The 27,157-nt window shown below is 38.3% G+C and overlaps 1 protein-coding gene across 3 annotated transcripts in view; it reads left to right on the forward strand.

Annotated features, from left to right (window-relative positions):
- SSH2 (slingshot protein phosphatase 2) overlaps window positions 1-27,157 on the forward strand; it is a 244,035-nt gene that overhangs the window by 1,443 nt on the left and 215,435 nt on the right. The window contains exon 2 of one of the 3 annotated variants that reach the window (XM_060082990.1): window positions 5,034-5,092. The exons of the other annotated variants lie outside the window; for them this stretch is intronic. Within the exon in view, the coding sequence (XP_059938973.1) occupies window positions 5,090-5,092 (3 nt within the window). The 5' untranslated portion in view covers window positions 5,034-5,089. The remainder of the gene's footprint in view (window positions 1-5,033; window positions 5,093-27,157) is intronic. 3 annotated transcript variants of the gene reach the window in all.

Consider the following 27,157-nt stretch of genomic DNA (forward strand, 5'->3'; position numbering starts at 1 on the left):
GTTGACATCTTGAAAGTGTGCTGGTTTGTAATTTTAATATAGTTTCCTGAATTTCAAAATTTTGTTGTGTATAGTGGTGGTTTCTTTTTTCCTGAGCTAGCTTTTGCACGTTGTGTGACCAAATTGGCAGCTGTATCCTAATTCTCCAAGTGATTATACTTCAGAGGTTACCTTACCCCGTGTTGTTTCCAGAGAGCAGAACTAGCTAGGATCCTTGGATAGAAAGAAATTCAGGGAGGCAGATTTCCAATCATTCTAAGGGGGAATTTTGTAACAGTGGGGTGGACTGCCTTGCAAAATAGTGAGTGCCCATTGCTGAAAGGTTCAAGCAAAGGCTGGAGGGCCTTTTGCCTAGGAGGTGGTAAAAGGGCTCTTTCCAACTCTGAAGATTATGTGATTTGAGAATAACTGCACTTGACACTAGTAAAATATTTAAGGGTCATCTGAAGACAAGTATCACAGGAATGGAAATTTAATATACTTTATTCTTATATGTGGTATTTTATGCTAGTTTTTGGAAAGTCACTAACATACCATCAGACCATCTTAATTCACCCCACCAGTAAACCTTTGGAAGAAAGTGGTTACCACGCCAGATTTTGGCTGAGAAAGCAACTGAAGGTTAATTGAGTCATGTAGGCAAACCAGGAACCAGTATTATATTGACATGATTTTCCCTGGGCATTGTTGGTAGCAGTTTATGCTGTAATAATAATATATGTGTATCACGTTATCATACTAATTTTCTTGAGGTGAATGATTAGTAGTACCATATCTACTTGATGTGACTTAATTAGCCAACACTTGGTTATTTTAGAATCTGGAGGTATGTTAATAGGCACTTTTGACATAGGTAATTAAATTGATCATGTGGTAAGCTCAGTTGTTGAGCTAAGTGACTGATATTTCTACATCTACTTGCTATAGTAACCTGGGTATTTCAGCTTATATGTGGCCCTGGGAGCAAAGAAATCCTGGGACGTGTGTGTGTGTGTGTGTGTGTGTGTGTGTGTGTGTGTGTGTGTGTGTGTAACAGTCAGCATTGTTAGCATGACTATGACCCAGTTACCTTTCCCTTTAAATTGTTTTCCTATTCCACTTTATCCAGAGCTTTTTCAGCTGAGTTGTCTTATGGTCCTTGTGTTCCAGTATTTGACTGCTGTCCGACTTGAATATATTTGCTGTTGCATCTCTTGCTGCATGAATAAGTTGAGTTGTTTGTTTTAAAAGAGAGCAGAAAGAATCTATAGAACCACAAAAGGAGAGATTTAATTTTGTGGGGCTGGAAATTTAGGTTTTTTTAATTAATCATATTAAGCATTCTGTTACGCTTTTTCACTGTAGGAGGTAAGACATTTTAATACCGTCAGCTCTTCAGTGTTCTTTCATTAGAGATTAAACAAATCTATTGATCATCTACTGGGTGTGAGTGACTATTATAGTACCAAGACGTATAAGATATTGACCCTATCTGTCAGGGTCAATAATCTTGGGAGGGAGGGGTTGAGGGAAGGGACAGGGACTGGAGGAGGAACAAACATGTGAGAGAGTAGAAAAGGAAAGTGAGGGGATGCTACTGTATGTACATGAACAGCCAGTTTGTAAATGGCCATAAGTATTGTCTGAATTCAAATTAAGATAAATTCACTAATGGCAATAGTAGTAATAACAATATGTAACATGTAAGTGCCTTACATGGATTAACTTATTTACTCCTCACAGTATGCCCAAGGGAAATTGCTATTATCCCCATCTTACTGATGAAACTGAGGCAAAGAGCTATTAAGGAATGTACCCAGTGACACTCAGCTGTTGAAGATGTAATTGAAACACAGATGTGTCTAACTTTAGAATCTTCCATCTTTTTCCTTCCTGGTATCAAAGAAAAGTATACATAGTTGGTTGGGTGGCTCTTGAACTAGGCCTTGAAGGATAGGTTGAATGTTTATAGGCTTAGATAGAAGCTGGGAAGTAGAGAGTATTCCAGGTGGAAAGAAGCTGTATACACCAAGACTTAGAGACAGGAACGTACAAGCCATATCTGAAGGACTTAAATAGACCAGTTGGAGGAAGGATTTGTTTCGAAGAGTAGTAATAGATAAAGGTGGGGAGGCAGCTAGGGCTGCAAAGGGACTGCTGAGCTTAGGAATTTGAACTTGATAGAGAAGGTAATGGAGAGTCCTCAGAGGTTTTTGAGCGGATATGATCACAGTGGTGTTTTAAGAAAACTGATCTAGCAGCTGTGGGCCAGAGGGAGTTGAGAGGGAGAGAGGGCATGTGTGGAGCAGGTTAGAGGCTGTTACAGTAGCCCAGGTGTGAGATAATAAAGGCATGAACTGGGAATGTGAAAGAAGGGAAGGAAAAGGACAGATGCAAGGGATTGTGGAGAAGACACAAAGGACCTGGGATTGATTGGATATAGGGGAGGAGGGATCAGAGATGCCAACTCTTGGAATATATTGTTCTAGATGTTTCTAACTAATTGGGGGCGATTTAAGAATTATCTCTTACCTTCTATCTTTCTGGTATGAATTTTCTGAATGGATACCTATATTGGTCCAGGGTTATATAAATACAGTGAAATACCACAAAAATCTTTTACTTTTGTAAAAGTGCTTTATGCTTTTCAGAATGTTTTGTGTTCATGGTCTAATTTAATTCTAGAATAGCCTCATAAGTTACGCAGGACAAATACCAAGGTTAAAAGGCTTGCTGAAGATTGCAAAACTGTTGGTATAAGATCCTGCAGTAGAACTAAGTTCCTTGGCTCCTGGTCCATGGAGTGATAAGAGAGACAGCATATTAGTTTCTGATCCTGAGAACTTGACTGCCAATAGAGAAAAGGAATCAAGACTTGAGATGCAATCAAGAACTCACACTGCCTTTTGAGTTCATTTATATATTGTCTGTTTTGACTTTCTGTCTTGACTGTCTAGAACAGAATCATCCAAGTCTTGTACAAATCATTTTTCGGTGATACCCTTATTTGAAGCCTATTATCTCTTGGTTTACATAGAAATCTTATAAACTTGAATATTTAGTTTCCATACTCATAGAAGATTACCAGCAGTAAAATAGGAATGGAGAGGGGCAGGGGCTGCTAAAGGCAGGCTCCTTAAAGTTCTGGAAAATAATAGTTGAATGGTTTTACAGCAAGGGAGGAGGAAGAAAACCTATAAATAGCTGACCCAAGGAAACAATTTAGCAGTTAGGGACTACTTAATGTAAGGACAAATACCCCTCTAAGACCCAGTACTCCTTCAGAGCAACTGTTATATGGTTATAGTGATGACCCCAAATCATCGTTAAGAAGGCATAATCTTGTTTTGTCTTGGTTTAAGCAGTCGGGATTGAGTGAAGTGTGTTTTCAGATAGAGATCCATCCAAGTTTCACCAAAGTCTTGATATTGAGGATATGGGGAGGGGGAAGGGTAAGCTGTGACAAAGTGAGAGGGTGGCATGGACATATATACACTACCAAATGTAAAATAGATGGCTAATGGGAAGCAGCCGCATAGCACAGGGAGATCAGCTCGGTGGTTTGTGACCACCTAGAGGGGTGGGATAGGTAGGGTGGGAGGGAGGGAGACGCAAGAGGGAAGAGATATGGGAACATATGTATATGTATAACTGATTCACTTTGTTATAAAGCAGAAACTAACACAACATTGTAAAGCAATTATACTCCAATAAAGATGTTAAAAAAAAGATGCACATTTTAATTAATTGGGCAATTCATATATATATATATATAAATGAATGGGGATGTGGGATAAATAGATATTATTCAATTATATATATTCAGATATGACCACACCTCTCTCTCTAGGTGGAGAAAATAAAGCCATAGCAAATATGAAATTGATTTATATAAAGTATATGCTTAAAAGTGATGCTTTTAATTTTTTTGAAGACAGCTTTAGAAACTTTCTTGAACTGTAGAAATAATACATACCAGTTGTAGGAAATTTGGAAAATATGGAAAAACACAGAAAAGAGAATAAAAGATATGTGCCATACAGCAGATCATGTATTTTTACATAGCTGAAATGCTGCTATATGTATAATTTTGTATGCTTTTAAAAAAAGTTTTATATATATCATAGATATATTGCCAAATCACTTAAATGGCTGCATTGAGTAGTTATAACTCATTCTAACCACTCCATTATTGGTGAATATCTCAGTTTTTTTCTAACTTTTTTTTCTATTATAAATTACATTGCAGTGACCATCATTGTGCATAAATATTTGACTGCATTTTGGAACATTTATTAAGATTTCAAGAAATACAATTACTGGATCACAGAGTATATACAACTTTAAGATTCCTGTTACATAGTTATACTTCCTAGGACGGTTGTTCCCAGTTAATGTTTATTCCAACCAACATAGTGTAAGAATGCTCATTTCTCTTAGCCTTATTAACACTTAGCCTTATTCTCATTTTATTGTTAATCATTGGTAATTTTTGAGGATAAACAGTAGTACCTAGTTGGCTTGATATGTATTTTATTATTAGACAAGTTGAATATTTTTTAGATGTTTATTAGGCATTTTTGTTAACTTTTTTAAAAGATAATTTTATTGAAGTATAGACTACAGGCCCTAAAATAAACCTGTTTTAATAAGTGTTCAATTCAGTAATTTTTAATAAACTTACAGAGTTGTTCCACCTTCACTATAATCCTGTATTTCTATCTTATGAGCTATGTATTCTTTTCAATCTGTGTATTCTCTTGATACGTTATGAATATTAACCCTTTATTTATTAAAACTGTTTGCTTTTTAATGTTTGTATTGCCCTTAGAATAAAGTCTACACTCCAGAGTTTTGCTAGCAAGACTTTTACTAACGCAGCCTTGCTTACCTCTTCAGCCTTGTCTCTTCCCAAGTCCCTGCCTTGCACACTGCTCAGTCACGCTGACATGCCATGCTCCCTTTGATCTCTAGGCTTTTGCACATGCTGTTCCCTTTTCCTGGAACACCTTCCCTTCATCTCTTTACCTGACTAATTCCTGCTCATCCTTCAGGTCTCAGCTTAAATGTCACTTCTTCTGGGAAGCTTCCCTGACTCCACTCCCAGACTATGGTAGGTGCTCCTTCTGTGCGCAACATAGCACCCTATACTTACCCATCGTGGCTCTTATCTCTTTATTGTACTTGACTGTTTGATTGCTTATCTCCCCAACTAACCTTTAAGCCAGGGACTGGGTCTATTTACATATTTTTATATCACCAGGGTCAAAAATATTGGACTGTGGATCAATGGATGGATCGATGGATATAGTCATATTTAGCAATTTTTTCCATTTTGAGTTCTTCCATTGTTTATTTATTTTGTTTTGTTTTGTTTTTTGTTTTGCGGTACGCGGGCCTCTCACTGTTGTGGCCTCTCCCATTGCGGAGCACAGGCTCCAGACGCGCAGGCTCAGCAACCATGGCTCATGGGCCCAGCCGCTCTGCGGCATGTGGGATCTTCCCGGACCAGGGCACGAACCCGTGTTCCCTGCATCGGCAGGCGGACTCTCAACCACTGTGCCACCAGGAAAGCCCTCTTCCATTGTTTTTAAGCACTGATTTGTTTCTAGAAGCCCAAAGAATGTGACCACCCTTAAGACTTTTTAAATGTTTTATTTATTTATTTATTTATTGGCTGCATTGGGTCTTTGTTGCTGTGCGTGGGCTTTCTCTAGTTGGGGCGAGCGGGGGCCACTTTTTGTTGTGGGCTTCTCATTGCGGTGGCTTCTCTGTTGTGGAGCACGGACCCGAGAGCGCCTGGGCTTCAGTAGTTGTGGCGCCCAGGCTCAGTAGTTGTGGCTCGCGGGCTCTAGAGCGCAGGCTCAGTAGTCGTGGCACATGGGCTTAGTTGCTCCGCGGCATGTGGGATCTTCCTGGACCAGGGCTTGAACCCGTGTCCCCTGCATTGGCAGGCGGATTCTTAACCCCTGCTCCACCAGGGAAGTCCCTACCCTTAAGACTTTTGATAAATATTGCTAAATTGTCCTCCATAAAAGTTGAATCAAATTTTGTTGACAAGCTGTGTATAAAAATGTCTGCTTCATTGTACCCTCATCAGCCCTGAATATTGTCATCATTTGTTTTCTTTATCATAATAAGAGCTCTTGTTTACTGAACATTTACTGTGTGCCAAACACTGTGCTAAGTACCTTATGTGCATTATATTGTTTAATTTTTACATCACTCCTGTGGTTTAGGTATTATTATCTCTAATTTACAAAGAAAATTGAGGCTCAAGGAAGTAAAATGAATTGCCCAAGATTATAGGTCTGGTGTCTGACCCCAGAACTCTCTTCAACACTAGTATTTTATTATTGTTTTGAGTTGCCTTTTTTTTTTAAGTCAGAGGTTAAACATTTTTCAAATACTTACCATTATTTATTTTATAGTCCCTGTTTTTTAAGTCATTCATATGATTAGCCCAGCTTTCTTCGTGGAGTTATTTTTGCCATATTGATTTGTAAATATTCTTTATATACTTATAATATTAACCTTTTTCTGTTATGTTGCACATTTTGCCTTGGTTTTCCTTTGCCATTCTGTTTTATTTGTTTTTTATTCATTTTGATGTACAGACATTAAAAAATTTTAATGCTGTCATTTCAAAGTCTGTGTATGTGTGTTTCCATTGTTTTTCTACTTAGTTCAATTTTCCATCAATAGAGTAGAGAAATATTCACTGATATTTTCTTAAGTTGTTTTACAGATTATTTTTATACTTAATTTTACTGCATGGTGTGAGGAAAATATTAATTTTGTTCCAAATAGTTAACTTGTCCCAGTTCATTTTATGAAACAATCACTCCTTTTTTCTAATTCCACCTCTGGGAAATACTACATTAGGGTATAAGCTGGAGTGTGTTCCAGTGAAGTTCCATTGCTCTTCCCACAGGAGTTTAGTTAGGTTAGCACGTATTATTTAGTATTTATTAAATTGTGTGGACAGGGACTTCCCTGCTGGTGCAGTGGTTAGGAGTATGCCTGCCAGCGCAGGGGATGCGGGTTTGATCCCTGGTCCGGGAAGATCCCACATGCTGTGGAGCCACTAAGCCTAGGCACCGTAACTACTGAGCCTGCACTCTAGAGCCTGTGAGCCACAACTACTGAAGGCGGTGCACCTAGAGCCTGTGCTCCGCAACAAGAGAAGCCACTGCAGTGAGAAGCCCGCGTACTGCAATGAAGAGTAGGCCCTGCTCGCTGCAACTAGAGAAAGCCTGTGTGCAGCAACGAAGACCCAACGCAGCCAAAAATAAATAAATAAATGTATATATTTAAAAAAAAGTTGTGTGGGCAGAAAATAAACTTAAACTAGCTTAGATTTTAAATTTTGACTGGTGTCTGGAAAGTCCGGAGGAAGAGCAGTTCTTTGGTACTTAAAATGTGTCTTCAAGTCTCTTGTCCTTTCTATCTGGCTTTAGTGAGAGGGAGCAGATTCTAGATTATGCCCTGTCTGAAAAAGGCACCATGCAGAGCCCACACTGCCTTCCTGTGTATCACCATTGCATATCATTCCAGGTTCCAGCAGCTTAGAGCTTTGCAGTTTTTCCATTAAATACCGGCTGTCGTGTTGGCTACACAGTGCCTAGCTCATGGTAGGCATTCTCATGTCCATGTGTTTCATTTATTTGTTCATTCATTCAAGAAACCTAGCTATAGTAGGGAAACTATTTCAAAAAAAAATCAAGCAGTTTGATTATTGATACAACTCTACCCAATTTGAAAAATGCCAGAGGTCAGGTGTACATGGGAGGTGAGACCTAAGGAATCTTGTTAATCAGCAAATAGGTACTGAGTGCTGTTTTGTGCAGGTAATGCAATCCATTCTCTTACTCTGGTTCTCAGCACCATGTCTTTTTCAGGTACATTTACAAACTGCCTTGCATTTTCTTGTGCAGCTGAGCAGTATAGCTGCTGTTCACAGTGCCCCTCATTTTCCTGTTTGTCAAGAGAAAGTCAGGTGAGGTGATCTTTGCTCTGAAATGTAATGAAAGTCCCATGGTTCCCTTGATTTTCTGAAAGTGAAATAATTTCACTTACTTGGTGGGAGAGGATATGCTTAGAAAGAAATGGGCAGAAGTAATGTACTGTGTTACAGCCTAGATTTTTTGGAGCTGTTTGCTTCATTTTTTTTAAAGGTAATTTAGCACCTTTTTGTATCCTGTGCTATACTTGATTCTGAAGGTATCTGTTTCTTTACTTAGTCATGCCAGGATTGGGGATCCAGCAGCCAGTTAGTCCCTGGCCTCAGGAAGCTTAGAGTATAGTGGAAAGATTGGTATTTATATTACAGTGTAGTAATCACAATTGATGTATAAGCCTTGAGGAAGAGAAAGAAGGCCAGCAAGGACTTCTGAGTTGAGCCTTAACGAGTGAGTGGAGTTGACCAGCAATTAGAGGGTGAGTAGCAGGAGGGAGGCAGGTACTTCTAAGCATGAACTTAAGGCACAGGGCCAGAAATGGCACGTGTGTGCTGGAAACCACAAGCAGTACAGTGTTGATGCTGTGTAAAGTGCAGAAAATGGGGCTGGAAAAGCAAAGATAACTTCTTTTGAACTGTAGCACATGTGCCCTTACTTTGGCTTTCCTTTAAAGTGAATTTGTTAAAATTTGTGACATAAGCAAGAAACCTTAAAGTATAACTGCATAGCTACCATTTTTCAAGTGTTTGCTGTGCTGTAGACACTGGATTCAGCAGTAACAGGCATCACAACAATGATTTGAAGAAGTACTATAATTGTTCCCATTTTACAGATGAAGAAACTGATTTTTCAGAGAGGTGTCTAGACTCCCCCAGCTAGGAGTGGCAGAGCCGGGATTTAAACTTTGGTTGTCACACTCAGAGACCAACTACTAGACTAAATTACCTTCTAGGTGTTAGAATTAGTCTCAGTGTCTAGGTGCTGTTTGATTTCTTCTTCTTCTTCTTTTTTTTTTTTTTTGGACCATTTCGCTTCCTGTTTGTCCTCCTTTAGTTTAAGTCACTGCAATTTGAGTCATTTTGCTGCTTATGCCTTGGTACTTGATAAACTCAGTTCAGCAGAAGTTTGTTGAGAACCTTCTCAAGCAATATGGGATGATATAAGGCATTATCCTTGCCTTAGAATTTAAAAGTCTAGTAGGGGAAGGCAGCTATAAGCTAAGCATGAATTAAAACAAAACAAACCCTAGTATGGTGAGGGCAACAGGAGAGGCACAAACCAAGTGTGAACATCGGAAGAAGATACCAATTCTGTAGGACATGCTGGACAGGGAGTGTTTAACAGATCAATTGGAAAAGTTGGAGGAGCAAAAGGTTTTTGCAGCTAAGAAAGTGAAAGATATGTTTATTCTAAATATTAATCTCTTTCAGTTCTATTCACAGTTAGAAGCCAGTTTTCTCTACAGGGTGATTATTGTAAGATATTGTTGTCTAAGGCATGGTAGCCAGATACTGAAGCTTCTATCTTTGCAAAATGTGTGTTTGTAGATATTACCTTGCCCCTTGCCTGTTCTTCCCCTCCCACCTCTATACCTTCCCCCACTTAAAGAAAAACAACCACCTCTTTTTTACTGCTTCATATAGGTGAATATATGAAATTATATTTATTGAACTTTAAGGGAAGACATTTCTGTGCAAGTTAGTTATTAGAGCAATGATTCTCCAGTTGTTGCTTCAGACAGTTTTATAAAAAGAGCAACAATTTGGGAGAGCCCTTTTTTCACATTTATGATATTTAGCACGTCTCAGGCAGGAATTAAAGTAAACCACAGGTTAGCAACTATAACACATTATTTTAGTCTATTAGGGAAGCTCTTTGATTCTTTGGGGTTTAAGAAAGTGATTGTGGTTTAGAATAAAAATAGTATTTGCCAATGATTCTAATATAAATCACATGGGAGTGGGGAATCCCTAAAAGTATTTTCATTTCTCTTTTCTTAGGCCTTCAGAAATGCCTGTAGCAACATGAAGCAGTCTAGCATAGTGGTAAAGAGTGTAAGGTCTGGAAACAGCCTGCCTGAATCTGAACCCTGCCTTTACAACTTACTAGACTTAGACAACTCACTTAACTGTCCTATGCTTCAATTTGCCCATCTGTAAAATAGGGGTAATAATAGTACTTCTTTCACAGAAATAAGCATTAAATGAGAGAATGCCTTAGCATTATGCCTGGCACCAAATAAGCATGCACTTATGAAGTATTAGTCATTTTTATAATGATGGTGATTTAGAGTTGCTGTTTGGTTATTAAGCAATTTTTCGTTATAACACAAATTTGGTGGGGAGGATATTTGTTTTATGGCAGTATAATTCAAATGAATAGCCTATTTCAAGGGTTAGTTTCTCTTTACCTTTTTTCTTTCTTTTGTATTTTTTTAACTCAATAATAGCTATATTTTAAAAATTGGGGAATCTCAGTTCTAGATGCCAATCTCCGTGACAAAGTATGTTGTGTTTGATTTTGTAATGACCCTGGAGCACCATACAGAATAATAATGTAACTGTAATCTTTAAAAATTTTTTTCACTTGAGAGCTTATCAGTTTTCTAGGGCATGCTTAGCAGCATTTTTTTAAAAAATTATTTATTTTATTTTTGGCTGCACTGGGTCTATGTTGTTGCATGCGGGCTTTCTCTAGTAGCGGTGAGCAGGGCTACTCTTCGTTGTGGTGCACGGGCTTCTCACTGCGGTGGCTTCTCGTGGCTTCTCGTTGCAGAGCATGGGCTCTAGGCGTGCGGACTTCAGTAGTTGTGGCACGCGGGCTCAGTAGTTGTGGCTCACAGGCTCTAGAGCACAGGCTCAGTAGTTGTAGCGCACGGGCTTAGTTGTTCCGCAGCATGTGGGATCTTCCCAGACCAGGGCTCAAACCCGTGTCCCCTGCATTGGCAGGCGGATTCTTAACCACTGTGCCACCAGGCAAGTCCAGAAGCATATTAATCTGTTGAATGTTTGGCTATATGGTAGCCACTGCAAGTGGTCACCTTAGTTTGTATCATAGACTGAATATGTTGGTGTTTTTAATGATCGAGGTTATGAATCATGTAGCAAAATAGAACAGAAATTGACAGATTTTTTTAACATCTTTATTGGAGTATAATTGCTTTACAATGGTGTGTTAGTCTGCTTTATAACAAAGTGAATCAGTTATGCATATACATATATCCCCATATCTCCTCCCTCTTGCATCTCCCTCCCTCCCACCCTCCCTATCCCACCCCTCTAGGTGGTCACAAAACACCAAGCTGATCTCCCTGTGCTACACGGCTGCTTCCTACTAGCTATCTATTTTACACTTGGTAGTGTATATATGTCCATGCCACTCTCACTTTGTCCCAGCTTACCCTTCCCCCTCCCCGTTTCCTCAAGTCCATTCTCTAGTAGGTCTGCGTCTTTACTCCTGTCTTGCCCCTAGGTTCTTCATGACCATTTTTTGTTGTTGTTTTTTAGATTCCAAATATATGTGTTAGCATACGGTATTTGTTTTTCTCTTTCTGACTTACTTCACTCTGTGTGACAGACTCTGGGTCCATACACCTCACTACAAATAACTCAATTTCGCTTCTTTTTATGGCTAATATTCCATTGTATACATGTGCCACATCTTCTTTATCCATTCATCTGTTGATGGTCACTTAGGTCGCTTCCATGTCCTGGCTATTGTAAATAGATATTTTTAAAATATGGAGACTCTGAGGACACTGAATGTATTTATGGGTTTAAATATATCTTTGTATAAGGAAACAATAGGTGAGAAGAATGATCTGTCTAATCCAGCTATACCAAGCAGTTGACAGGAGAAATTGAATGCACCCTTTTGAAGATGCATTTCTAAAGCAACTGGATGAACTCACGTATGATATAACAAGAGAGCTTTGGTTCAGACTTTGGTTGCACTTTGATTACAGTTTTTATTATTGAACCTGTCAGAAAATAGAAACAACCTATTTCTTCTTAGAGAGAGTACTGAAAAAAATTGCATTAAGATTTCTATAAGCACAATATTTTGATTTGCCCCTTTGATCTGTCTATACAAGCTTCAACTTTCTCAACTCAGCATTTTTATGCTGATTCTGTGGTTTCCAATTAAACTTCAAAGGAAATTGTGCAGGCTGTAAAGGAAGTCTAGTTAGGCAAGGTGTGGCTGAAAAATCCAGGAACTCCTCCACTTGCCTACAAAACATTCTTGTGGGATATAGAATCTTGAAAATTAAATATAGGGCTCTTAGGAGAAAGAACATATGCTTAGGAGATTTCCATTTAAGCACCATTTTTTGTAGGATTTTAATCTATAAGATTAAAAAAAGAAAATTTTATTAAACAAAACCATGAGAAGTCTTCTTGTGTTCTTAAAATTGTCTTATAGAAGACTATAGTTGTGGCGCAAAGTGAAAAAGTTTAAAGGCCCAAGGATGATTTGAACCCCTCTGTTTCATGAGCTTGTTTAGAACGCCAGTACATGGAAAGTTAGAAAGAGAGGTATTACTCACCAAATTAGTCTTTGGTTTGTTTCCAGTTGTCTTTTCAAGTGATTCATGGCACTTAGAGGAAGATAGTGTTTTAACAGGTCCCAGGCTTATGTTTTTGTTTTGTTCTGTTTTTTTCCATAGATTTTTTTCACTTTATTGAATAGCATCCACTTGCAAACATTTATTAAGTTCCTACTGTGCATAAGACTTTATATCATTTAAGCTTCTAGTACAGTGTATTTTTTAAAACAAGTTGCCTTATCTTGAACGTGTGATCTAGAAAATTGGATGATTGAGGTTCTGTGTTTTATTCTTTCTTTTTATATGCTGAAATCTCCCATTTCATTTTGTACTTTAAAATTTTGTATTCTATTTGTGGCTCACATTTCTGAAATAACTGTAATAGTGATTCTCTAATTAGAAATAACTTTTCTGCAATAGTTGTGTGGACTCCAAACTGAAACCTTATAGTGTAGAATGGGATCACATGTGGTCCTAATTCAAAGACAAGGAAAGAAATTATTGAAATGGACAGTTGCCTTTGGAAGATATTCGAATATACAAAAGTGTTATTTGAAAATGTATGGGTCAATAGTTGAGAAAATACCGTATAAGATAATTATCTCTTGACGCCTCCCTAAAATTAGGAAGTTCTCTTTTCTCATTTTCCTTTTTGCCCACTTCACTTGATTTATTATTGACTTTCTGAAATGCCATTCTGCAAATTGAGAGCAGAATTTCTTCAAGATCAGTAGCCAATGTGACAGTGATGTTGGAATAATGAAATTTTTTTAATGCTGCTAAAACTTTCTTGATTATATTCCTCAGAAGAAAAGTATTCTGTACACTGGCCCTGAGTATACTTTTCTTCCCTGCCAAATCCAGACCTCAAAGGACAGTTTCCCTCTCTGGCTAACTTAATAATGATTTTCTGTCTTAAATTCTTGTTCTTAAGGAAGTAGGCTGTATCGTAGCATAGTGGTTAAATTGACTTTAAGTTCTAGAGCCAGATTCTGGAGTTAAAATCCCAGCTCTCCCACTTACTAGGTGTAGACCTTGGGAAAATCACCTTTCTAAGCTTCAGTTTCCTTATATTACAGGATTTATGTTGGCTTTCATGAAATAACTACATGAAAGCTTAGCACAATGTCTAGGACTATAGCATAGTGTTAGGTAGCTGCTAGTGATTACTAATGTTAAGTAGATTTAATTCTTTGCTTTTTGCACATTATTACATAATAGTATTTAATTTTTAAAGATTAATATGATTATATGATTTGGAAGCTTGGCTTCCAAAGTGAATTTATTATAGGTGATATATTTGGGTCTTTACTGAATTGTGTCAAATATGTATTACTTTCACATGGGTCACTTTATGAGAAGTTGTACACCCTGGATTGAAATTAGCACAACCATCTCTGTAATGGTAATGAAGTGATATGTAATGAAGTGCACTTGAAGATAGTGAAAACTGTAGTTTGTGCTTATCTACAGCTACCCTTAAAGCTCTTAAAATTCTTTTTAGATAAAGATGCAGTGACCTTTTGCACTAAGCATATGAGTCCAAAGTGTAATGCTCAGTGACACACATGAGTGATATTTAAAATAATTCAGCCAGGGCCTCCCTGGTGGCGCAGTGGTTGAGAGTCCGCCTGCCGATGCAGGGGATACGGGTTCGTGCCCCGGTCTGGGAGGATCCCATATGCCGCGGAGCGGCTGGGCCTGTGAGCCATGGCCGCTGAGCCTGCGCGTCCGGAGCGTCCGGAGCCTGTGCTCCGCAACGGGAGAGGCCACAACAGTGAGAGGCCCGCATACCGAAAAAAATAATAATAATAATAAAAAAATAATAATAATTCAGCCATTCTTTTATATTATTTGTCCAAAGAATTGACAAGGAATAGTCTTCTGTGAGTTGAGATGTGTGTCAGTTTTTGAAACTGCTTCTAGTGAAAGTCTCCATTATTTAGCTATCCTAAATGACAGCCTTTTTGAAATGTCCCCCAACATCATCCCTCACCTGTGACATTTGAGTTTTTGTAAAATTCTGGCTTAATAGTTTTGGACATCAGAACCCTAAACCTTTTACCAGTAATGTACAGTGGTAGTGCAAGCTCACCTTATTGTTAAGATTACTGAATCACAACCCAGTCTCTTGTTTGAGGAATTTGGATGCAGTGATTTTTATATTTCCTTGCTACTTCTATGGAACAAATCCAGCAGGTTTCTTGGACCTTTGATGACTGTTGAAATCTTGGGGTTTATTCATAAATATTGCTTCCTAGGGTTTCACAGAGTTCCAGAACTAGAAAATTGACTATTCTAACTCCTGTTAAATAGTTTCTAGTTTGGTTCTAGTGATAAAGTTCAGAATAACTCATCTTTTGGGCAGTTTCAGGAGAGTTTTTGCTATAGTAAAAGCTCTGTACTACATCTTTAGTAGGAATTGATTGGAGGTTTTCTGCAATGCTAGGCATTCAAGTAGGCACCTGGGTTCTAGGATAGACCTACTGAGAGGTATAATACAGAAGGTCACACATTTAAATGTGGTGGTGGGATTATGCAGGTGACCAAAATTAATGAACTTAGCCAAATGAGGCTTGTGGCAAGTTGGAGACTTTAAGCTGTATTGTCAGGGGCTGCCAGTTGTGACCAAGTGAGAGTGCAGACCCAGTGTTGTGGGAAAAGTCTTCTATTTCAAGAAACACTAGTAATGCAGGCTGTTACTGAAATCTCTTGATTTTTAAATGTTGGCAACTGAATTTTCTGGGAATGATATTTTGGCTACAAGTAACAAAAGACCGTTTAAAACATAAGAATACTTTTGGCTTGTCTAGCAGGAAATCCAAAGATATATAGTTCAGGACTAACTCATTCAGCAGCTTAACAATACCATAAGGATCCAAGCTCTTTATGTCTTTATGTTCTACCGTTGATAGTATGTTGGATTCCCATTTTTATACTCGTCTCCACATAAAAGATGTCTGTTGTAGCTTCAGGCAGTACATCCATGTTTGATGCAAGAAGGGGTGAAAGGTACAGTGCCAGCAGTTAGCTTTACTTTTAATTAGGAAAGCAAAAGTTTTCCTGGAAACCAACCCCATTCCTAGCCGACTTCTCTTTAAGTCTCTGGCCAGAACGTAGGTCACATGGTTATCTCTAGCTGCAAGAGAGCCTGGGAAGTGCAGTTATATGACTTTCCATCATAATCATTGAGTGGCAGCAAGGGAGAAGGACGTTTGGAATATCTGTTGTCAAACTTTATCTATCATAACAACTAATGCAATTTAAAGAAATGTATCTTGAGAGCTAAACAGAACACATCCGTGGCACAGATTTATTGTGTGGGCCACTAGTTTGTGGACACATTATCACAGTCCCCCCCGCCCTGCCTTAGTTTAGTACTCTACTACTTGTTCTGGCTTCTATCAGTTAGTTATTTTATTAGGTTTCCAGGGTAGCCTAGTGGAAAAAAGGTATCTTTTCATAATGCAGAAAGAGTGTTGAAATTAGAAAGCTTGCATTTGGGACTTCCCTGGTAGCGCAGTGGTTAAGAATCCGCCTGCCAATGCAGGGGACATGGGTTGGAGCCCTGGTCCGGGAAGATCCCACATGCCACAGAGCAGCTAAGCCCGAGTGCCATGACTACTGAGCCTGTATTCTAGAGCCCGAGAGCCACAACTACTGAGCCCGTGTGCCACAACTACTGAAGCCCGCGTGCCTAGAGCCCATGCTCTGCAGCAAGAGAAGCCACCACAATGAGAAGCCCGCGCACCGCAACGAAGAGTAGCCCCCGCTCGCTGCAACTAGAGAAAGCCCACGTGCAGCAACAAAGACCCAAAGCAGCCAAAATTAAATAAATAAATAAATTTTTTTTAAAAAGAAAGCTTGTATTTAAGTCCTGGTACGAAGACTTGTTAGCAGTGTAATATTGGACAAGTTTGCTTAATCTTTCTGTGCCTCTCATTCTTCATCTGGAAAATGGGCATATAATATTGCAGTATAGATAGTGGTTAAGTGCAGAGGCTGTGGAATCAGAAAGACCTAAGTTGGATCCTATCTCTGCCAAGAAAGTTGCACGATCTCTCTGCTTGTTAATTCTTCTGTAAAATGAGGTTAATATTTGTACTTATTTCACAGATTCTTTATGAAGACCAAATGAGATACAGTGAAGTCCCCACCTTAGCATGGTTTGAAAGTTAACATATAGGAAAAAATCTAATTATAGTCAAAATTACCCTTGAAAAACATCTCTTAAATCACCCATAAAGAGCAATATTCATGGTTTGGGCATACAACTCTGTAACTGAGACTGTCTGAGGGGAAACAGTTTCTCCCATCTCATGCTCATTTTGTTGCATGCACTTTTTTTAAAATTTATTTATTTATTTTTGGCTGCGTTGGGTCTTCGTTGCTGCGCATGGGCTTTCTCTAGTTGCGGCGAGCAGGGTCTACTCTTCGTTGTGGTGCGCGGGCTTCTCACTGCAGTGACTTCTCTTGTTGCGGTGCGCGTGCTCTAGGCACGTGAGCTTCAGTAGTTGAGACATGTGGGCTCAGTAGTTGTGGCTCTCGGGCTCTAGAGCGCAGGCTCAGTAGTCGTGGCACTCGGGCTTAGTTGCTCTGCAGCATGTGAGATCTTCCCGGACAAGGGATCTAACCCGTGTCCCCTGCATTGGCAGGCAGATTCTCAACCACTGGGCCACCAGAGAAGCCCCTGCATGAACTTGTTGAATGTAATGGCATGTAAAGTCATGTGAGCTATAACATAACTTATACTTTCATTCATATTTATTCTCTTATGAGCACATGTAATCAAATTAGCATAAATTAAATGCATATTTGATGCAACTCGAGAGTTATTATTTGTGAGATGCTTAGCATAGAACCTAGCCCTTTTAAGCCTTCAATAAATGGTAGCTGTTGCTGTTAGCATAGGTATAACATGTGCTGTTTAAGGATGAAGGAATTGAAGTTGTCCAGGGCTCAGCTTGACTCCTGATATGCAACATGGACCAGTGATGATTCTTTTTTCCTGCCACACCAGCCAAAATTTATAACAGATGAGTGTAGCCAAGGGAATAATGTCACTATTTTAGGGGTTAAGATGAGGGTTATGAATTGTATTTCAAGGGAAAACTCTAACATTACTGCCTCCAAATTTATAAGCCAAAATTAACATGATCCCCCAAAATATGCTAATTTTTTCTTTTTTGTTGTTCAAGTTGGATGTATGTCATTTACACAGAAGAATATTTTGACTTTTTTAAAGCAAAAGAAATTTTTTTTTTTTTTTTTTTTTTTGCAGTACGCGGGCCTCTCACTGTTGTGGCCTCTCCCGTTGCGGAGCACAGGCTCCGGACGTGCAGGCTCAGCAGCCATGGGCTCACGGGCCCAGCCGCTCCGCGGCATGTGGGATCCTCCCAGACTGGGGCACGAACCCGTGTGCCCTGCATCGGCAGGCGGACTCTCAACCACTGCGCCACCAGGGAAGCCCTAATGCAAAAAATTTTTTGCTTGCTTTTAAATTTATGATGTAAAGGTTTTTAAAAGACAGAGTGATATTAAGTGGAATGCAAGATGTCAGGAAGCCCTAATGATAAAATTCATCTGGGAAGTCAATCATCAAGGATGTTAATCGTATTCAAGTAAAGCTACACTGAACCATAAACAGTTATAGATGATCTGTATTACAGCATTGACACATACGTCTGACAAGATCTTATACCACTGACAAAAAGTACTTATTATGTATATAATGATATCATAATCTTTGTACACTTACTCTCTGAATAACATGCAGTTGTTGCTTAAAATACTTTGGGACTTCAGTTGCTTGGGTCAGATTGTGGTGCTTCAAATATAATTAATCATATAAAGAGTAAGGCATAAATATAGCTTAAGAAATTGCCATGTAGGAAGACAAATAGACCCCCCTTTTCTCAGAGGAAGTACTTATTTTGCAGGTTACTATGGCCAAGGATGCAACCTCTGAATGTTTTTCTTGAGGATCCAGAATTTAAAAGTAAGAATAACCATGACAGAAAGTAAAACTCTAAGATCAATAATATGCCTTTGTTCAAGTGCTGTCAGGTGTATTCTACTGGAAGTAAAGTTGCCTAAATTTGTACCTTATCACTCATTGCTTGGTATAGAGTTGTCTTGTTTTTAAACGAAGGAGGAAAATCTTGTTTTAAAGTGACTCATATAGTGATGTAGTATGTTAGTAATGGGGTGGGTGTTTCTTTGCTCAATATGAGAACTAGTAATAACAGATACTGACAATTTTCCCATAGAATTTAACTCATATTGGGAATTCTCAGGAATCTGTGTACAGGTAGGTACCTGGTTCCAGAAGGTTAATAGTAAGAATCATTAAATATCACTGCTATATGACCATGAGAATTTGTGTGGCATTTACAATATGAGTTATAATTAGCTTATACTTTTAAGATTTCAAATATGTAACAGTCTCTCTTATCTGTGATTATTTTTCTCCTAATGTCCTTTGAGACCCATTCATTTTCAATTGGATGATTTATCCATTTAGAGTTAATTAAATTCAGCTACTGAGTCTTATTTTATGGTGTGTTTTTTTTTTTTTAATCTTACTGTGGTTATGGAACTAGGTCTAATGGAGACTTGATTTTTGTATCTTTATAGCTGTGCAGGTATTGCCATGATACCGGGAAATACTGTTTGCTAGTAAAAGGGGGAGAAGTATGGATAACTGGAAAGATACTTAGACATTTATTTCCTACTTACAGAGATTTGGAGACGTTTTAAATTTCCTATAAGAGAAGTTGTATTGAAACGTAAGTCATTTTTACAATAAGGAAGAGTATAGTTTTTAATAAATCTTCTAAAGCTAAGAGAGGTTTGAAGAAACTCTTGATGAAAAACTTAGGGAAAGGATTGAAACGTAATTAAGGTTTTGGCAGGGTTGATGCACTTTGACTCTGATTGCTAGTCTTATCTTGGAGAGAATTAGAGAGTTTTTAAAAGCAAGAAAACGTTTAAGGCAGATGTTGATGAAGAGTAGCCAATTTGGCTCTGGACTTTAAGTTTTTTCTTTATTTATTTGGAAGATTTCAGTTAAGGAGTTCCAGGATTTGAGTAATAAGATTAGCTTATACATTCAAAAGACTGTTGTCTAGTCCCCAAGGGAAGTGGACAATGTACTTGTGCAAATGTTGCAACTTTGCTTAGTATCTTTGGAGCTCCTTTTTTGGCATTGCCTTCAGTTCTTTTAAGTATCTCCAAAGGTAGCAAATCTTCCTTTGAAGGTGAATTTGATTTTTGGAAATAGCCAAAAATAACTCGTATCCATATCTGATGAATATTAATTAACCAATCTAAAACAGCTTAGTTGAGCGTCTTTCATATTTCAGGCCCTAAGGGTGTAAGAATGTTTAAAATAATCAGGCCCTGCCTTCAAAGTTGTGGGACAAGAGTTGGTACATAACCCTGGGGCAATTGGCACATCGAAAGACTGTTTAAGGGATTTGGCAGGGAGATGCATAACAGAGAAGTGGACTCTAAAGTCCTATTTACAAAATTAATAATTTTGGTAAAAGGAAGGAAATGAAGATAGGCCTGTCTATAAGTTAGTGAGATAAATTTTTGTGAGTCATGAACTGGCTTAAACAGTATATCCAAGCAGATATTCCAAAAGTATTTCCAATAGTGGGATATCATAGAACCTCTTAAGATGACCATTTAAAAAGAACATTCATTGTGCTTTCATTAGTTTATTTTTTTGGAGGCTTAAATTGAATTCTCTATTTTTACCTTAAGAGATATTCTCAAAAAGTATTCAACATGTAAATTTAACATAGAGTTCGTCCACTGTTTCCTACCTCTCCTAGATGCCTCTCCCCACCTAAGGCTAAAGAAGACAGTCTCCTTTCACAGCAAATGTGAGGGGGAGAGAGGGAGAAAGAGGTAGTAAAACTGAAGAATATTTTGAGCTGATCCATCTCAGAGACAGAGTAGTTAAAATTAGATACTTTTTTTGCCCCCTCAAAATGTTAAAGATGTTAAATGATAGAAATAACCTTCAGAGCAAAAAACCAAATTATTGAGATTGGTTTTAGGGGAACAGGAAATGGATGATAGATAAAGTGACCTTATAGTTTATTCCAAACCAGGATGATAATGGGAATGAAAGGGGTGCTAGTGGTCATTTCACTGCGTGGCAGATGTTAACTAGGAAGTGCAAACTGGAACATATGGCCACTCTATGATAGAACTGGAATTTATCTTGTTATTTATTGGGTGAGTGTTTACTAAGAGGGAAAATATTTTATTTGGAATTTGTTCCCATTAATATTCTTTTGAAACCACCTCACATAAGTTAGTCATTTCTTCCTTTGTTTTCTCATAGAAATTTTATACAACTACATATACTTATAGCATTATATTGGGGTTATTTGTTTAAGCGTCAGCCTCTCTCATTAGACTGAGGTAAGGAACTTTTCTTGCTCTTTTTTGTAACCCTCTTAGTGTCAGAATGTAATAAATATGTAATAAATATATGTCAGTGAAGAAATGTTGATCTCATTTAATTATAGATTTCCTCATTACTAAAATAAGACAATTCTGGGGCTGATAATTTTACCTAAGCATATTGGATGGATTGCTTGTATTTCATAGCATTAAATAGGTTGAGGATGGATATTTAAATTTATAGGCTGTGTTTTATATTTGTTACAGAGAAAATTGAAAGGATAAGAATGAGATAACAAATAAACTCATGAAAAAGACCATTTGGAATTAACCATCAATAAAGTGGGTAGGAGTAGGGTTGAATTGACTTTATGGACAAGATAGGATGTGCAAAGACATGACAGTATGATCATTTGTAGAAATACACATGATTTGATTTGTTTGGAATGGGGAGTGTATGTCAGGATGGGGCATGGAGAGAGATGAAACTAAAGAGGACATATTATGAAGAAGCTTCTGTAATACATTAGCAGGTTGAATTTTATCCTGAAAACCATGAGGAAATATTGAAGAATTTTAAGAGGAGGAGTGATGTGATCAGATTTCGTGCTTTTGAAAGTTAGCCATCAGAAAATGTATTGGAGGGAAGCCAAGTCTACTTAGTTACTAAATTGGTAGGCAGAGGGAAGGATGGTGATTGAAAAGGAAGAGTCTAGAGTATGGCTTCAGTGTTTCAGGTTTGGGCAGCTGGGTGGAGAGAGTAGTGCTGTTCACCCAGCTAGGATGTTCAGGGGTCAGTTTAGATGGTAGGGTGGGAGGTGAGTATCTTGAGCTTAAGGTATATATGAAACAACTGAGGGAAAGTCCCAAGTTGGATAAATCCATCTGCTGCTCAGCAAGAAGATCTAGGCTGGAGACAGAGAAAATGATTGTGACCATTTACTGAGCTTCTGCTTAAAGGTGTAAATGTGTGAATACATTGTGGTAAATACTTTATATACATCATGCATTTAGTCCTTATGAATTAGTTATCATTATTCCCATTTTATAGATTATGAAACCAAGATCTGTGGTTGCACAAGTTAGTAAGTGTCAGAGTCACTTGTCGACTTTAGAGTTGGGTTGAAACCATGAGGGTAAATGAGGTCACTTACGGTGAATGTATAAGGTGAGATAAGTGGAGGACTAAGGCATGAGATGAGTGAAGCACTAAAAGTGAACCTTTTTTTTTTTTTTTTTTTTTGCGGTATGCGGGCCTCTCACTGTTGTGGCCTCTCCTGTTGCGGAGCACAGGCTCCGGACGCGCAGGCTCAGTGGCCGTGGCTCACGGGCCTAGCCGCTCCACGGCATGTGGGATCTTCCCGGACTGGGGCACGAACCCGTGTCCCCTGCATCGGCAGGCGGACTCTCAACCACTGCGCCACCAGGGAAGCCCTCTATGTCTACTTTTTATAGTCTTACTGAGTCTTCTTCCTTATTGTCACAGAGTTGGCTGTCACTTTCTACTGTCATTGTGTCTTCTAGTAGTTCTTTACTTCTAATTTGCTGCTTCAAATCTGCTTCCAACTAGAAAACCAGGAAATAAGCTGTTCAGGTTTGAATAGGAAGCAAGAGTAAATAAACTGAAGGTCTAGAAAGCATGTTGCGCCCCACCCCCAAGGGATGGAGTTCATAAGCTTTGGGACGTCTCTCTTCTGTACTTAGAATCCCCCTTTTTTTAGGTGAGGTGGTGGAAGGGAGTTGCTTTGGAATTTCTACATTTTCCAGATGAAATACCAAGTAAGGAACTTCTAGAAGTTTTTTATTTATATATATTTTCTATTGAAAATGTCTACTAGTACTTCATTTCTCTTTTTTAAATTCCAAAAGCCATTCGTTCATTTTAAGAAACTATATATTGTTCATACAAAATCTCTTCAGTTTAAAGATAGTTTTTAACTAGAGTCTAGTAAAGTAATGGGATGACAGGACATAAGGTTCTGAATTATAACCATTAAAATGTGCAAGAGTAAATATTCTCCAGTTAGTAGTACCAGGTATTTGTGGTGTGGTCTATACTGAGGCCTTTTGATTTAAGTGGGTCATTATATAAGGATGTAGTCCTGCTCTGTGCTTTTATGGCTATTTATGGTTCTTTCTCTAGAGTTAGCTAGCCCTTTTGTTCAAATGAGAAATCTGGAAATTATGCAGTTACCTCTGGACTACTTTTCAAAAGTTTGGAGGCTATTTTTTCCCCTTTTTCTGTTAACTAGGGTATATGTTCAGCATTTTAGAATTTATTTAGAAATATAGATTAAATCTGATGGGTTTCATCCAGATAGCACAGTACAGGGAAGTGTTTGTATTAAATGTGTTTGCTATCCATCTGCACTAGACACATGTGGGTACATAGCAAAGCAGAGTCATGGGCTTCATCTCTGTCCTACCAAATCTCTCTTGATGGAGTTCAGGACTGTGTATTGTTAACAGGCTCTTGGGTGATTCCAATAGGCACTAAACATATGAAAACTACTGGTGCAGGGGATCCAGCCTGTGATTAAGTCTGACCTGTCCTGGTTCTTCCACTGAATGTTGGCAAAAGTATCCATGGTTAGAACCTAAATCAGATGAGTATGCGTCCAGGTGCTTTTCTTTGGATGATATATATATATTTTTTTAAGGTATCCATTTTATTATTATTATTATACTTTATTTTATTGTTTTGGCCACACTGCTTTTGGGATCTTAGTTCCCCGACCAGGGATCAAACACAGGCCCTCGGCAGTGAAAGTGCGGAGTCCTAACCACTGGACCACCAGGGAATTCCCGGGATGATCTTTTAAAATGTTTTTCAGACTTATTATTTTTTAACAACTTTATTGACATAGAATTCATACTATTCAGTTAACATATTTAAAGTGTTCAGTGGTTTTTGGTATAGTCACTGATTTGTGTACCTATCACCACAGTCAATTTTTTAAACATTTTTATCACCTCAGAAAGAAACCTCTTACCCTTTGGTTATCACCATCCTATTTCCCCTGAACCCTAAGCAATCAGTAATCAACTTTCTGTCTATAGATTTCCCTATTCTGAACTTTCATATGTATGGAATCATACAATATGTTGTCTTTTGTGACTGGCTTCTTTCACTTACCATAATATTTTCAAGCTTCATCCATATTGTGGCCTGTATCAGTATTTCACTCCTTTTTATAGCAGAATAATATTCCACTATATTGGACTTCCCTGGTGGCGCAGTGGTTAAGAATCCACCTGCCAATGCAGGGGACACGGGTTCGAGACGCTGCCTGGGAAAATCCCACATGCTGTGGAACAACTAAGCCCATGCACCACTACTGAACCTGTGCTCTAGAGCCCGTGAGCCACAACTACTGAGCCTGCGTGCCACAACTACTGAAGCCTGCATGCCTAGAGCCAGTGCTCCACAACAAGAGAAGCCACCGAAATGAGAAGCCCGTGCACCGCAACAAAGAGTAGCCCCCACTCGCCACAACTAGAGAAAGCCCACAGGCAGCAACGAAGACCCAGCGCAGCCAAAAAAAAAATTAATTAATTAATTTTTTAAAAATTACAAAGCTGAAAATTCTTTCTTTCTTTCCTAAAATTAATATTTAGCAATAGCATCCCCTAACTTCCAGTGCAGAAGACCATTTAAAAATAGGTCTGTTCCCTGTTCTGTGATGACCAGAAAGTTTCTTCTCTCCAAAGAGACAGAAATAAGAATAACCAACATTTCCTGAGCATTTACTCTCTGCCAGGCACTGTTCTGAGCTCTTTGTAGGTCTGATCCCAGCACCCTTCTGAGGATAGGTGCTCTTATCATCTCCATTTAACAGATGAGAAAATTTAGGAACAGATAAGGGGTAGAACAGGATTAGAATCCAGGTAGTCTGACTTCAGATCCCACTGTCTTAATAGCTCCTGCTGAAGATTGGCCTGCTTTATCCTTCCTGTCTTAAACTCTAATCTTGAATTCCATATGTCATTTTTGGTGGGTCTAGGAAAGAGGATCTAGGAAACATACCTGAAGTACCCTGGGGTTTTGGGGGTTTTTTTTCCTTCTAATACTCAATCTTATCCTCCATCAATCCTCATTAAACAGTTCCATAATGATAATATCCCAAATGTAAAAGATCCCCACATGTGCTCCCAGACATTTTTTTATGCTATTAAATGTATTCTATGGTAGCAGTTTGCTTTTATAACATTAATTAATTACTAATCCTGGGTATTGTTACCAAAATATCGTCCATAGGAATATTATCAAATAAAACAGGTCTCCCCGGGACTTCCCTGGTGGCACAGTGGTTAAGAATCTGCCTGCCAATGCAGGGGACAGGGGTTTGAGCCCTGGTCCGGGAAGATCCCACATGCCGCGGAGCAGCTAAGCCTGTGCACCACAACTACTGAGCCTGCGCTCTAGAGCCCGTGAGCCAAAACTACTGAAGACCATGCGCCTAGAGCTCGTGCTCTGCAACAGGAGAAGCCACTTCACCACAACGAAGAGTAGCCCCCACTCGCCACAACTGGAAAAAGCCTGTGTGCAGCAATGAAGACCCAACACAGCCAAAAATAAATAAATAACTTTATTAAAGAAATAAATAAATAAGTAAAACAGGTGGCCCCAAAGTAACACAAGCTGCATGACCTGGAAGAAGTAACATTGGCGTGGTAGGAGAGCCATTCATCTGGCTTTGCTACCATTTAACTCTGTGACCCTAGCCAGTCTCTTCATCTGTCTGACCCTAGTTTTCTCATGTAAGAAATAAGAGTTGAAGTTCTAAGGTCCTGTTCAGTTTTAGCATTCAAAGATACTATATACTCTTGGTAAAGTGTCTTTGGAACCATGAAATATAATTTGAACGAGTACTTTAATTGGGTTTTCTTCCTTGGGTTTTATGGTAATTATTGGCAGGTGTGCAGAACAGGCTGAGAGATAATTCTGTTAACTGCCCTGTGGATCCTTGGAGTAGAAACCTCTGCTCCTGCACAGGAAATGTGATTTACATGCTATGTTTTGGATATGTATTTTTAGTTGGTCTTAGTGTTCTATTAAGGATCTGCCCAGAGACTGTTCAAGGCTGAAATATATTCTCTAATGAGTTAATATATTACTGACTAAAATCAGATTTTTAAAAACTTGTTTTAAAAATAATTCTTAAAAATGGACCTTTTGGTATGAATAGAGGTAAGAATAGGAAGGGAGATGGGGGTTGAAGGATAATTTAGGATCCAGATTTAGTTTTGTCCTGGGAAACTGACAGTGGTTTCTAGAATATGCTTCCTTGGTTATTTTTAGTATACTGTAACCAATAAACCCTTAGTAATAATAGTAGCTACCACTTATAGAGTGCCCACTGTGCATGGCAGCATTTTGACAAGAAATCTGTAAGACCTGTATGAACCCTACTGAAGGATATAAAAGAAAACCTGAGTAAGTAGAGATCTATGCATGTTCCTTGAAGAGAAGACTTAATATTGCAGAGGTGCCATTTCTACCCCGATTAATTTACAACTTCAATGCAATCCCAGTCAGAATCCCAACAGGCTTTCCGTTAGAACTTGATTCTAAAAATCATGTGGAAGAGACATGCTCAAGAATAGCAAGATACTTTTAAATAAGAGAGTGAGAGATGTGCCCTAGCAGAGAGCAAAATATATTATAAACCATTACTAAAGCAGTATAAATTAATGGAACAGATACAGGTCAATGTGTATATATAGGGATTTACTACATGATAGAAATAATGTTTCAAATCAGTGGTGATAGGAAGAATGACAACTGGAGTTGGTAATTAGCTTTCCAAATGGAAAAAAGTAAAATTAGAGCTCCACATTAGATCAAACTCAAAAATAAATCCTAGATGGATTACAGGCCTAAACATTTTTAAATATATAAAGTTATTAGAGGAAAAATATAGGAAAGTAGGTTTATGTTTCCTTGAGAAAGAAAAAAATCTTAAGTAGGTGACAAAACACAAAGCCCTAAAAAAAAGATTAATAAATTTGACTATATCAAAATATAAATTTTAATAAAATAAGACACAATAATTACATTAGAAAACAAGCAATAATTGAGAAGTATTCATAATATATATAGCAAATGCTTTGTACTCCTGATACATAAAGAACTCCTAAAAATAATACAAAATATACCTAATAGTAAAAAACAAATTCATAGAAGAGGGAATAAAAATGACTCATAAGAAAATATGTTCATTAGTAATTAGAGAAATATGTTCATTAG

Source organism: Mesoplodon densirostris, chromosome 18 (genome assembly GCF_025265405.1).
Source record: "Mesoplodon densirostris isolate mMesDen1 chromosome 18, mMesDen1 primary haplotype, whole genome shotgun sequence".
Taxonomy (NCBI): domain Eukaryota; kingdom Metazoa; phylum Chordata; class Mammalia; order Artiodactyla; family Ziphiidae; genus Mesoplodon; species Mesoplodon densirostris.